Genomic DNA, 13,297 nt, shown 5'->3' with positions numbered 1-13,297 from the left:
GGTAATAGTAATAAAAATGAATTTGTCTTCTTAATTTCCTAAATGTTAATGTTTTCTGTTTCTCCAGTATGGCGATGAGTTTGCATGGTCCGAGATAGAGAACGTCTGGACTACTTTAGCGGACAGCTGGCCCAAAAATCTAAAGATCATCCTGCACTTCCTCATCAGCATGTCTGGAGTCAACAGCGAACCGAGTCTCCTGCCTTACGTGAGTGTGACCTCTCTCAACCAATCAGATGGCAGATACTTAATACCTGAGCAAAACCGGCTTGTATTTCTGACCCTCAGTTCTTGTGTATAGTTATTGTGTATGTTTCCCATGATGCTGTGCAGGTGAAGCGTGTGGTGGTGTATCTGGGCAGGGATAAGACAATGCAGTTGCTTGAAGAGTTAATGTATGAACTGGAGCTGACAGAGCCTGTGTGCTCAGCTGTCACTCACATGGATAATCCACCCTACTACCGCATCACTTCCTCTTACAAAATCCCCTCTGTAACATCAGGTATACACACCTCAGACAACATTTATTGTGTTTTGGTAATGTAAGGTTGCATCGATGGAAATGTCCTCATCGATGCCTTTTGAAAATGGTAGTCCAGGAAACTCATAGATCAGAGAAATCTGTGATGTTGAAGTGTTTTTTGTAAACCAACACTAGCTGGTATTAGATTAGGACACAAAAGGCGAAGCTGATATTTCAGGCTCGTAGCATCATCACACTTGCATGTTGTTCTTTTTAGGAACAACGTCCAGTAGCAACACCATGGTACCCGGACCTGAAGGACACCACGACAGCAAACATAAAGATTCCAACATGGAGGACAAGTACGCACACCTCTTTTAAGACCCTGTGCTCACTTCCATGACATGTTACCATCAAACACAGTACTAAATGGACGATTTCTGTCTGTCTGTGCAGTTACACTCATCTGGACATCTACAGCGGTCTGAACAGCAATCTGAACAGACAACATCATCGGCTGGAGTCCCGTTACAGCAGCAGCTCAGGAGGATCGTATGAGGAAGAGAAAAGTGAGAGCCTTCACATAAACAAATGAGCTGTGCATTTGAAGACCCCATGAAATCATATATATGAATATTTTTTTCTGTAGGTGACACTATGCCTGTTTACGCTAACTGGCGTCTGAAGGTGATGGATCATAATCGGCCCGAGCCCCTCCCATTTCCTCCCACTGGCGGCTGCTGGTCACCTCTGATCGATTACCTGCCAGAGACCACCACACCTGGTGTCTCCCTGCACAGGTGATGAACACACATTCACCCCGTGAATCAATGTTCTCCTAGACGGCTTGAAGCTCAACACTGTGAACTCTTTCCAGGTGTAACATTGCCGTGATCTTACTCACCGACCTCATCGTAGACCACGGTGTCAAAGTGGAATGGAGCTCGTACATTCACCTGCTTCTGCACTCCATCTTTATAGGTAACACGCACATCTGTACACACACAGCAGTACACACACAGCAATCGGATTCATCACCAATTTCTGTTCGCTCATTGTTTTTTATGCTCTGTAAATATTTGTGTGTAGGTTTCGACCACCAGCACCCAGAAGTCTATGAGCACTGCAAGCGCTTATTGCTCCACCTGCTGGTCGTCCAGGGAACCAACAGCAGCGTCCAATCGCTGGCCTCCGTGCTGCTGCGGAACAGAGAGCTTAATGAACCAAGAGTCCTGACTGTGAAACCAGCGCTTCAGGAGTTCAACCTCACAGGTGAATTGAAGAACATGCTTCAGATTTTATGTGCAAGGGTAATAACAAATTAATTGTTTTTTATTCGACACGCTTTCTTTGAAACGATCCAGGTGTGAATTAAACTTTTATTGCACAAAACATTAGTTAAGATTTATTGTTGAAGGTCGTGAATTAGTTACATAAGCATTACTTTAATGGTGTTGATTTTAGAGGGTATATTAAACACAGTTACTGTGTAAGTGCTTAAACTATTAATAATTTAAAGACCCTCTGCTCGTAGTATTAAGAATAATGTAATGTCTTTCTCTCTCTCTCTCTCTCTCTCTCTCTCTCTCTCTCTCTCTCTCTCTCTCTCTCTCTCTCTCTCTCTCTCTCTCTCTCAGGCACCACAGAGCTAATGCCTGAATACCAGCCATCTCCGATGACAGATTCTGGCCTGAGCTCCAGCTCCACATCATCCAGTATCAGTCTTGGATGCTCAGCCCTGCCTCATCTCACCCCCACTCTTCTTAATGAGGTTGACCTGTCTGCAGAACAGGACGAGAAGGTCAAAAACCTCATCGAGTTCATCAGCTCAAGGTGAGATCCGGAAAATCTTACATTATCAATTCATGAGGTTTTGTTTATGCTGATGAGGATTTTGCTAAATATTAATGTATTATTTGTTTAATGTAGCATAATGGTAACAAATCCAACCGATAGGTTGCTTGTTCGAATCCAGAAAGAGCAAAGTAGTAATAAACATTATTCTTATTTCATATATTTTGGTCAATATTCTTCTTCTGCATTTCATAAAAAGTGTTTTTCATTCTCCAACTTTAAATAATAGAATAGTTTATGCAATGTGTTGGATCCTTTAATAACAATGTGCACCTTTGAGCCTGTTACCATGTTTTTATCCGTCTAGTTTTTGTGGAAACATTTTGAAAGTGTATTTATTTTTGTGTTATGTTATTGTATTTTTTCCTCTGCCTGCAGCCATGTGTAACAGAAGAGGGTATTGTTGCCTTGCATGTGTGTGTGTGTGTGTGTGCACTCGGTCTCATTTCTGTGTGATTCTGAGTGTGTTCATACGTAGTCGTTTTAATCAACAATGGGAGCCCTGTGAGCCTGCTGTACCTTTGTTATGTGTTTGACATCTACTTTTGTGTCACTTCCTGTCTCTCAACCTACTCTAATTGGTTTTATAGGAAACGAGGTCCACTGTGGAACCATGAAGATGTCTCTCCTAAAAACCCAAATATCAAAAGCGCTGATCAACTTAGTGTCTTCCTACGCCATGTTGTCAACGTCTTTAAGCAGACGCCGTCCGGTAAGACACTGCAAACGCTGTTACAGTATTTTCTGCTCTGGAATCAAATCACCTTTATTGTAACACTACAAAACCAACTGAAGTGTTGTGAAAACCGAAGTTATCGATGAAAATCTTTGGTCTGTTCTACATATACATACAAAAAATACAAACAATATACAAGGTTTTCTATACCCCATTAAGTTTGGCGGGAAATATGGGAGAAACTTCCGGTTCACTGTTAACAAACGCATTTCTGCTGTATTTCAAGTCATTTGTTTATTGTATAGTGTAAACTTACACACTGACAGCACTTATAAACTACATAAGCATGCGGTCCACTACTTTAAATAGGAATAGATGGTGATTTTAAAACTTGAATATTTATCAACTTTATTGATTCTGTTGTTGTGACCGTAAACCAATGAGCAATCAGAAAATCATGGAGGACAATGTATTTACATGATGTCGATTGTGTACTATTTAAATCATACCTTTTTTGGTATGTTGAAGCAAACTCCAAAGGGTTGCACGGGGTCATATCATAAAGCTGGCCATTAATAAGATAAACATTATCTCTGAAATAACTATGAGCACATTCAGAGGCCGTCTACACGAGACCGTTTTCAACAAAAAACGCAAAGATATGTATGCATTTGGTTGTCCGTTTAGACAGAAACTGTGTTTTGGGGGACTGAATACGCAAACTTTTGACAACGCGTCTCAAAGTGCAACTTTTTGAAAACGCCACCATTTTTCCAGTCGTAGGCGTGTGACGTAAACTGGTGGCGCGAGATCCGATTAGACTGTTTTCCCTATATATTTTATCATTGAGGATTTCTTTAAAAAAATTACAAAATAACGTCTTGTTCTGGTGAACTCAGTCTCGTGGGATAAGTGTCTCGTCACACCCCTAGCATGTAGTGCACTATTTGACACAATGAACCAATCAGATCAATCTGGCGGAGGGACAAACCTCTTGCCCATATTAGGTGTGGTTGTGCATGTTTTCACTGATGTGTGTTAACGTGTTTTCAATTCAGTTTGGTTTCATTTTTTTCTTGTTTTTAACGCAAGCACACAAACTTGTCCTGTGTGAACAACACCTATTCTCAACCTGCTTGTTTTATGCAAGGAATTTTATGATATGAGGTTTTGTTGGCTTCTTAACATGTATGTGTATGTGTTTTTATCAGGCTATCAGCTGGAGCAGGAACTAAGTGAAGTCGCTCTGCAGACCGCTCTGTCCTGCTCTTCAAGACACTACGCCGGTCGCTCTTTCCAGATATTCAGAGCGCTTAAACAGCCCCTCACAGCCTCCACACTGTCAGATGTGCTCTCTCGTCTGGTCGAGACTGTTGGAGATCCAGGAGAAGAGGCTCAGGTATGCTAGAAATGTCCAGTGGATGCACAACAGTGTTCAAGTATACGGATTATTTTCTTAAATTGAACTATTAGTTTACATTTCACCCAGATATGAAAGTTCTGTCATCATTTACTCACTGTCTTGTCATTTCAAACCTGTATGATCTTCTGCAGAACACAAAAGAAGATATTTAGAAGAATGTTTCTAAACAAACAACGGCGGTACCCATTGACTCGGTTTGTTTTTGTGTCTATAAAGTAGAAGTGAATGGGTACCCCTATTGTTTGGTTACCAACATTCTTCAAAATATCTTCTTTTTTGTTCTGCAGAAGATAGAAAGTCATACAGGTTTTAAATGACAAGAGGGTGAGTAAATGATGACAGAATTTTCATTGTTGGGTGAATTATCCCTTGAACCAAAAACACATTTTTGGTCGAAGTAGTGGTAGAAGAGATTTCTTCTAGATTCTTCTGAGAGTATCAGTCAAAGTGTTCATAAAATTATCAAATACTTAAATCGCACAATTCAATACACTTCTCTCTTTTTTAGGGTTTTGTTATAGAGTTGCTGTTGACTCTAGAGGCTGGAATAGACACACTGGCTGAAACCATGAAAAACTACGACCTGCTTACTGCACTCTCTCAGTACGACACATTACGGCACTATACATTATTGACCTCTTTTGTACATAACATTCTACTCTCCCAAACTTTTGTGCTGACACGCTGTGTATTTGTCCTGTAGGGCCTCCCATGATCCTCTGCATGGCACCAAATTTGCCAATAACAGAAAGAGTACTGGTCAGCTTAATCTCAGCAGCGGAAGTTTCTTGCACGCCAACTACAGCCACACTCGCAGCAACTCTCTCCGGGCCAGTCTGATGGGTGAACGCCTCGGAGACCGGCGCCGTAGCAACACACTCGACGTGGCCGACCGCTTGGGCGGCAGCCACGGTAACCTCGCCCGTACACGGAGCTTATCGTCGTTACGAGAGGATGGCGGGCGAGGAGATGGAGGAGGGGGTGGCGCTGGAGTCGGGTCTACTGAGGTGGTGCCACCCACCGACCCCACCAACCTGATGGCCACGGTGTTCTGGATCGCCACGTCGCTTTTGGAGTCCGATTATGAGTTTGAGTACCTGCTGGCTCTCAGGCTGCTAAACCGACTGCTGGCCCAGATGCCCCTGGAGAAGGCCGACAGCAGGGAGAAACTGGAGAGGGTTCAGGCCAAGCTGAAGTGGTACAACTTCCCCGGGCTGCTCACGCTCTTCCTGAAGGGCTTTACTTCAGCTGCAACACAGGAGCTCACTATTCATCTCCTCAGTAAACTCATAACAGTGTCTCGACACACACTTATAGACCCCTCACAGGTAGCAGGTAAGCTAGCTTGCGAATGGGAACTATACATTTTAATTGAATAACTTACGTTTTATTTGTTCATGATTGTTGTTGTATGGGGTTAAAAGAGAATATTTGTTTTTCCTGTCAGGTTTTCCTCTGAATATCTTGTGCCTGCTGCCACATCTGGTCCAGCACTTTGACAATCCCACAGTGTTCTGTAAGGAGACCGCCGACCGCATCGCCAAAGTGTGCGCCGAGGAAAAGTCTGCTACGCTGGCCAACCTGGCACACATGATGAGCCTTTACTCCACGCACAGCTACTCAAGAGACAGCACCAACTGGATCAACGTGGTGTGCCGCTACTTGCACGACTCGTTCTCTGAAATCACTTTTAACCTGGTCACTTACCTCGCTGAGGTGAGATACATCTGGTTCAAGTTTTGTTCTGTTGCACGCTTTATCAGTTTCATAAAATATCTCTTAACCTGTGACCTCTTGTGTTGTAGTTGCTAGAGAAGGGTCTCAACAGCATGCAGCAGTCTTTACTGCAGATCATCTACAGTCTGCTGAGTCACATCGACCTGTCTGCAGCACCGGTCAAACAGTTCAACCTGGAAATCATGAAGATCATTGGCAAATATGTGCAGGTGTGTGACGGTTGTCTACAGTTTACTGCTTTTTACTATTTATTTGCCTGCCTGTCTTTTGGGTCCAATATTAACAATCGCCACATAGTTTATTCACTCATGTCGATTAAAACCTGTATTTTGTCCTGTTGAACACAAAAGAAGATATTTTGAGAAATGTCTCGGTGGTTTTGTGACCGTGCAATGGAAGTCAACGGGTCTTCAGTTACCATAATTTTTCAGAACATTTTTTGTGTACTGCAGAAGAAAGAAAGTCATACAGGTTTGAAATGACATGAGGGTGAATAAAAAGTGAACATTGCTAGAGAAATTACTACATGTCTTCACCGATACCGATAGCTGATTATTCAGAGTGATATCTGCCAATATCGATTCGGAATATTAAATTAAAATGGCTTAACTTTATGAATGATAATAATTCATATAAAGGCTATATGACTATTTCCTGTTGCTCAGTGGTTAGAGCATGGCGCTTGCAATGCCAAGGTCATGGGTTCAATCCCAGAGATAGCAAATACTCAAATACAAACGTTTTGGAGCATGAAAGTAGCATTCGGATAAAAGCGTGTATCATATGCATAAATGTAAGTTTATTTATATTGAAATTGTGATGTTTCTTAACCTTTTTTATATACACAGCACAAATTCATTGCTTTTTATCAGTCGATACGGATTATTGGCAGATGTATCTCTTGTTATTACACAGTTATTGTGCAACAATAAATAAAATACTACCCATTTTTGCCTGTTTTCTACCTTCCATGAAATTGTATTTTGTGTTATTCACTTTTTCATATTCACAATATTTTTTTCATTTTGTCCAATGAAAGTGCCGTTATTTTGCTGTACAGTGCAGCTTATAGTGTTATTCAGTATAAGCAGGTCTTCATCTAAGAAACTGTCACAAAAATGTAAAGACTTTAAAGGGATATAAAATGTGAAGTCATTTAAAGGAATAGTTCACCCAAAAATTTAAATTCTGTATATTCTTTTTTTTCATATTACATTGTTCTCATAAACACAGAGGAAGATATTTGGAAGAATGCAAGTCATTTTCAGTTCTGGAACATCATTGACTACTACCATAGCAGGAAAAATTTAATGGTAGTCAAAGGTGCCCCAGAACTGTAAGTTTTCCCAAATTCTTCAAAATAAAGCCAAAAAAAATGTTCCTACCACGGTAGTGAAAGTATTTCCAGAACAGAAAATTCCTTACATTCTTCCAAATATCTTTCTCTATGTTTATCGGAACAAACAAATGTATAGAGTTTGGAAACAACCTGATGGTGAGTAAATGAAGACCAAATTTTCATTTTTGGATGAAACGTCCCTTCAATTTCTCATGAAAAATTGTTTTTCCTTCCAATGCTTTTTTGGGTTTACCTTCTCTTTGTATGTTTACACAGAGTATTGTGTGTGTTCAAATGTCTTTATCCGTCTCCATGCGTGTGGCTGTGGGTGCAGGGATGTTTGTTTGTTTGTTTGTTTGTTTAAAAGCCTGCGGGCCGGCCGCTTTGTGAGCCACTTTGATGAAACCGTGACCTACATCCTTTCTTTCTTTCATTGTGATCTTTATTAAAGGTTTTTGTCTTTAAGCCCCTCCGGTTAATTGAGGAAAAAAACAAAGGGATGCTCAAGTATTTTGTTGTTTGTCTGTGTGTTTACAGAGCCCGTACTGGAAAGAGGCCCAGAACATTCTGAAATTGATCGTGTCTCGATCAGCCAGTCTGGTGGTTCCAGATGAAGTGCAGCGCTCCTATAGCACAGAGTCGACTGGCTCTCCGGAGATCGCGTTCACTCGCATTTTTAACAATTCATCGAAAGAGCTGCCAGGAAAAACGTTAGACTTCCACTTTGACATCTCAGAGGTGCTTCCTTTTTCCATCTAAGAATTTTTTTTCAGACACTTCTGTTTTTTCTTTATACTTAAATTGTTGCTTCTGTCTGGTGAATGTCTATTTTTTTGTTCTGTTGACCCACAGACACCTATCATAGGTCACACGTATGGCGACCAGCGAACTGCAGCAGGGCGTAATGGGAAACCACAGGTCATTGCTGTGACAAGAAGCACCTCTTCGACTTCCTCAGGGTCCAACTCCAACGGCCTGGTGCCAGTCAGCTGGAAGAGACCTCAGCTCTCACAAGTATTGCCAACTATTGTTCACAGTTTGCTTTTATTGTGTAACTATCGCATTGTTTAAAACCAAAATACTTCAGATGCAAACAAATATTACCAGGTTTGTAGTAGTCATTACAAGTTTATTTCTGATGATGATATGTCTGCTTTGCAGAGGAGAACCCGTGAGAAGCTCATGAATGTCTTGTCTCTGTGCGGCCCCGACACCGGCTTGCCCAAAAACCCCTCTGTATGTTTTTTCCACAAAGACGTAACATTTTTTTATTTGGTTTCATATTCTTGCAGATAACTAATTGCATTTATTTTCTATAGGTGATATTCTCATCAAACGAGGACTTGGATGCAGAAGACCAGCAGACCAGCCTGATCCCCACTGTAGAGGAAGTGACACGGGAGGAGGAGTCACAAGCGGAAGATGCAGGAAGTGAACAGCAGTTTGGTGTCTTCAAGGATTTTGACTTCTTAGATGTGGAGTTGGAGGATGCCGAGGTGAGTACTGGTGATTTAGGAATGTTACAGTAACATAATAAAACTAGTGAGGTTGTGTGTTATAAAATAGCCAGGGGTGGTTCTTATTGTATTTCTGTGGTTACAAACACTTTCAATTTCATAATTTCTTTAAATGAAGAGACTGTGGGTGTGTGTGTTTCTCTCTGACCGTACGTCACCTGTGTGTCTGTGTGCCTCCACATTATTTCAGTGTCCTAACTTTTCCTAACACTGTATTGTCTTTTTCCCCTCTTCTGCCTCCAGGAGCTTCAGGTAAGTTTTTCAAGCAGAACTCAGGGTCAGTAAGCGCTGTGAACCTCAACTTCTCAGCGTTTTATTTCTCAACAAATGATTGAGCACTCGTCGTTCATCTGAAAATGTATTCCTGTTAGCCGATCTAGCGAGTCCTTTAATATTTACAGCTAAAGCAAGCATGCATTTCATTCGAATGTGTTTGCATATAAATAAGATAAACGTGTTTATAGTCACCTTGATTGGACATTTACACAAATGTATTTTGTGTTAATATACCCTAAGTTGCTCTGAAAAATTCAAATTTAGCAGCGCTTACTGTTGACGGATGGTTGAGGTCTGTTGAGGACGTATAATCAGGAGTTAAACAGCTGTATGATACTGTATGATCAGGACATTTTCTAAAAGTTGAACATAAAGCATCTCTTTCATACATTTGTTTAGTCATTTTTGTGTCGTTTTCCATCACTCCACTGTGCGTATTGTGTGTTCTGTATTGTGAAGTAAAATCTTTTTCTTTCCCTTCTCTATAATTTTATTCACAAATAACAATATAAAAAAGCTCAGTGTTGCTCACTGTTTTCCTCCACTCATGTCGCATATCTCCCGTTTCACCTGCAGGGGGAGAGCATGGACAACTTTAACTGGGGTGTTCGACGCCGTTCTCTGGAAAGCATTGATAAGGGTGACACTCCCTCGCTGCAGGACTGTCAGTACACCGGCAGCACGCCCAGCCTCATCCAACCAGAGGACACAGACGAATCATCAGAGGAGGAGGTACTGAGCGCTAGCCAGATTCTCACCCGCTCCAATCTCGTAAGTCCCCTCTCCTCCGGGCCCCCCCTCGCGGGCGCCCCGGCATGGTGTGTCTGTGTGCCAGATTGGGCTTAGACTCTGCCGCGGCATACCTAGGCGGGGTTAGGCGCTTGCTTTCTGTTCATAACCCGCACTTTCAATGTCTTAGACACTCCTCCTTGAAGCCAAGCAAGCTCTTAGCCCTTTAGAGCCCTCCTCTGCCACTTTTTGCATTTTTTTCATCAGGGGTAAGTATGGTGATGGGGACTGGTCCTTTTTATTTCTATATTTTGGTGGAGTGGAGTTTTTCGATCTTTTGGCCAATCAAGAGTAAAGGGAACAGCTCTCTCGCATAATTTTCTGTACAAGTCCAATTTTGATGTAGGTTCTTGACAGCATGATCTCATTACCAGGCCCTTTCAGAATCTATGCGGAAAGTTTCCCAGGTTTCCGCAGAATTGAAATGACATTCATTTGTAAACTTCTACACAAGCCCTGCGTCTTTTAATACATTTATTATTTTCTTTTTAAGGATAGTTCACCCAAAAAGGGAAATTCTCTCATCATTTTCTCACCAATATGTTGTCGCAAAACTGTATACAATTCTTGGTTCTGTTAAACACAAAAGAAGATATTTAAAAAAATGTGGGTAACCAAACAGTTCTGGGGCACAATTTACTACCATGGTATTTTTTTCAGTACTGTGGAAGTCAATCGTGCCCCAGATCCGTTTGGTTACCCACATTTTTTAAAATATCTTCTTATGTCACAAACATTCTTCCAAAAATCTTTCCTAGTGTATCTCACAACTTGAGAGCGAGTAAATGATGACAAAATAAATGTAATGTACGTGGAATATAGTACTCACAGCTCTATTAAATACACTTCAACGTGTACAAATGTGATCCTCGTCATTTTAAAAGGTATTTTCCCCAAAAAGAAATTGTAAAATCATCTGTAAACTCCACCTGGGCCCGCTCTTTACTAATAGTTTTACTGCATGAATGTCTCAACACAGACTTTACAGTGTTTTAATTTCTAACCTCAAATAATGTGTTAAACCCTTTCGCTTGCTATGAGGCATGAGCTACTAAGCTTTGCTTAAAAAAACGGATCGTTTAGATGCTGTTGAGTGAGTCATCTTCCTTGTTCTGTTTTTGTTCTCTCTTTTTCTACTTTGTACCCTGTACGAATTAGACAGAGGCATCTACAGAAAGTTGAATGATATTGGTCTTGCCCCTATCACCTCTTTCTGCTGGCATGTCGCATGATATCATGAAGGAATTATATATTAAAGTACAGACATTGCAAACCTGTATTCCGTAACAAGTTCTGTGTGCATGTGATATAACAAATGTGGTTTCCGTTTAGTTCAGGAATTTCTCTTTTTTTAACCACAAGAGGATTTCTTATTCTTCTCTCTTTCTAAATACTCATTTGTTATCTTCACGCAGCTTAACAGCGATTCTGCTACCGATGACGCCATATCCAATCACATGGACTCCCTACAGCAGTCCCAAGAGTCTTCCAGTAGTGTCCTGACAGAAGAGGCCGCACCCACTCTTCCACTACCCCGCCCAGACACCGCCCACTCTGACAGCAATAGCAGCCAGCTGCCTGAGGTGGGATCAATCAGGAGTCTTAACAAATTATGGTGCTCGGGTGCTTTTTAGCCATTGCTTTACGCTGTTTGCTCTCATCACGAGTTATCTGGTACGGGTTTTCTGTCTGTCAAGTTCTCTGTCGTTCAGTTGTGAACAGCTGTTGTGGCTTTTTAAAAGCACACAAAATGCTGCTGTTGTGTTTTTGAATAGCAGGCGCTATCATGTCCCTTTGTCCTCCCATCGTTTCCTGCGCTAAAAAACTGGCACACGTACAGAACATCGCTTTTCTTTTTTCCTTGGACTGGGTGTTGCTTTTCAGATGCCTGCCATCATTGACATTAGATAATTGACTGCTTTGTGGGCGGGGCTTGCTTGCTTGCTTGCTTGCTTGTGTGATTGAAGGTGAGATTATCATCAGGAGAAAATATACACCTCAGGCCTGCTGTGCTTAAACTACCTCAAATTTGGTCCCAGAAATGTTAAAAAGATGTTAACATTCCTTAAGCTTTGGACCTGCAAACTTGCTATCGACGGATCTTGAAATTATTGTGAGTATTAGTTAAAACTATCCCACCACAGGGTTGCACGGGGTTCAAACCTCTCGAACATGCACATTGTCTTTATTTCGACTATAGTTACTGATGGTTTTTACATTGACCGATAGCTGCCATTGGTATTAAAATATGGAATTAGACACACGGCTGTCGGTTTAACTTCAAGCAGCATCTTTAATGACAACTAAAAATGTCAAATCGGGGTGAGGTTGAACCCAGTTTTCTAGTCGAAGATATGAATTAACATAAACTTGTAGTTTTAAATTGCCTATATAAAATAAATCATAGGCATCATATAGTTCTTAACACCCTAAAAAAACATCTCTCTCATTGCTTTATTTAAATATTTATTTATATAATATGGATTTTTAATTACGATTTACTTTAATCAAGTCTTGCACATCTTTATTATTATTGAAAAAGATTAAGCATGTTATTGTCACAAACATGTATTCTAGTAAAAGGGAACAAAAAATTTTGTTCGTAATAGTGTTTTTTCTCACTTTATTTCTGAAATATTAAATATTATTTTATTTTTTTAATTTTGCGTGTACAACCCTTTTGCATAGACCGACTGACAGGCTTTAACCAGCTTTGACATGCTACTAACATTGTAACCTTACTATATGTATACATATTTATCATTACTATATGATTGTTTTATTCCACAATCATATGATTGATATTTATATGCCAAAAACTTGACCACCTTGATCATGTATCACCTGCAGTACAGTATGTCATGAAGTTTCCACAGGTCAACCCTCACATAATATTACTCCAATGATTCTCATGAAAGTAAAAGCGATGCCTGTTTCCCAGTCGCCATTCATAGCACAACACCCCTCACAATGATATCAATGAATGAATATCTTTTGATAAATGCTTACTCAGTTCAGCCGAGACCAGTTTAGTCCAGTCCAGTCATACCTCAATAGCAGCTCAAGGGCATCTGCTCCGTCATTCTCCAGCTCTTAGCGTAATGAGTCCAGATAAAACCATCGATAGTCTTATTCATGTGCTTGACCACCTCAGCCAAGAATGACTAAAAGCTTTCTGTAATTCCGCCTCTACTTTGGCTCCGCGCCACTTTCCCTTCTTCTG

At 40.8% G+C, this 13,297-nt stretch overlaps 1 protein-coding gene across 10 annotated transcripts in view; it reads left to right on the top strand.

Annotated features, from left to right (window-relative positions):
* Positions 1-13,297, top strand: part of fryl (furry homolog, like) — an 82,512-nt gene that overhangs the window by 58,279 nt on the left and 10,936 nt on the right. For 7 of the 10 annotated variants that reach the window (XM_079474820.1, XM_079474816.1, XM_079474812.1 and 4 more), the window contains 20 exons: positions 68-208; positions 334-502; positions 741-825; positions 920-1,032; positions 1,113-1,263; positions 1,341-1,444; positions 1,553-1,735; positions 2,101-2,296; positions 2,908-3,029; positions 4,205-4,392; positions 4,925-5,019; positions 5,120-5,751; positions 5,864-6,132; positions 6,222-6,362; positions 8,030-8,230; positions 8,345-8,506; positions 8,654-8,728; positions 8,812-8,988; positions 9,862-10,056; positions 11,490-11,657. In XM_079474820.1, the coding sequence (XP_079330946.1) occupies positions 68-208; positions 334-502; positions 741-825; positions 920-1,032; positions 1,113-1,263; positions 1,341-1,444; positions 1,553-1,735; positions 2,101-2,296; positions 2,908-3,029; positions 4,205-4,392; positions 4,925-5,019; positions 5,120-5,751; positions 5,864-6,132; positions 6,222-6,362; positions 8,030-8,230; positions 8,345-8,506; positions 8,654-8,728; positions 8,812-8,988; positions 9,862-10,056; positions 11,490-11,657 (3,567 nt within the window). Of the gene's footprint in view, positions 1-67; positions 209-333; positions 503-740; positions 826-919; positions 1,033-1,112; positions 1,264-1,340; positions 1,445-1,552; positions 1,736-2,100; positions 2,297-2,907; positions 3,030-4,204; positions 4,393-4,924; positions 5,020-5,119; positions 5,752-5,863; positions 6,133-6,221; positions 6,363-8,029; positions 8,231-8,344; positions 8,507-8,653; positions 8,729-8,811; positions 8,989-9,861; positions 10,057-11,489; positions 12,188-13,297 lie in introns of all 10 variants that reach the window. The other 3 variants (XM_079474817.1, XM_079474815.1, XR_013787661.1) reach the window with 2 other exon arrangements.

The sequence above is a fragment of the Barbatula barbatula genome, assembly GCF_947034865.1.
Source record: "Barbatula barbatula genome assembly, chromosome: 15".
NCBI lineage: Eukaryota > Metazoa > Chordata > Actinopteri > Cypriniformes > Nemacheilidae > Barbatula > Barbatula barbatula.
Note: the sequence above shows the minus strand (reverse complement) of the source record. Positions and strands in the feature narration are given on the sequence as shown.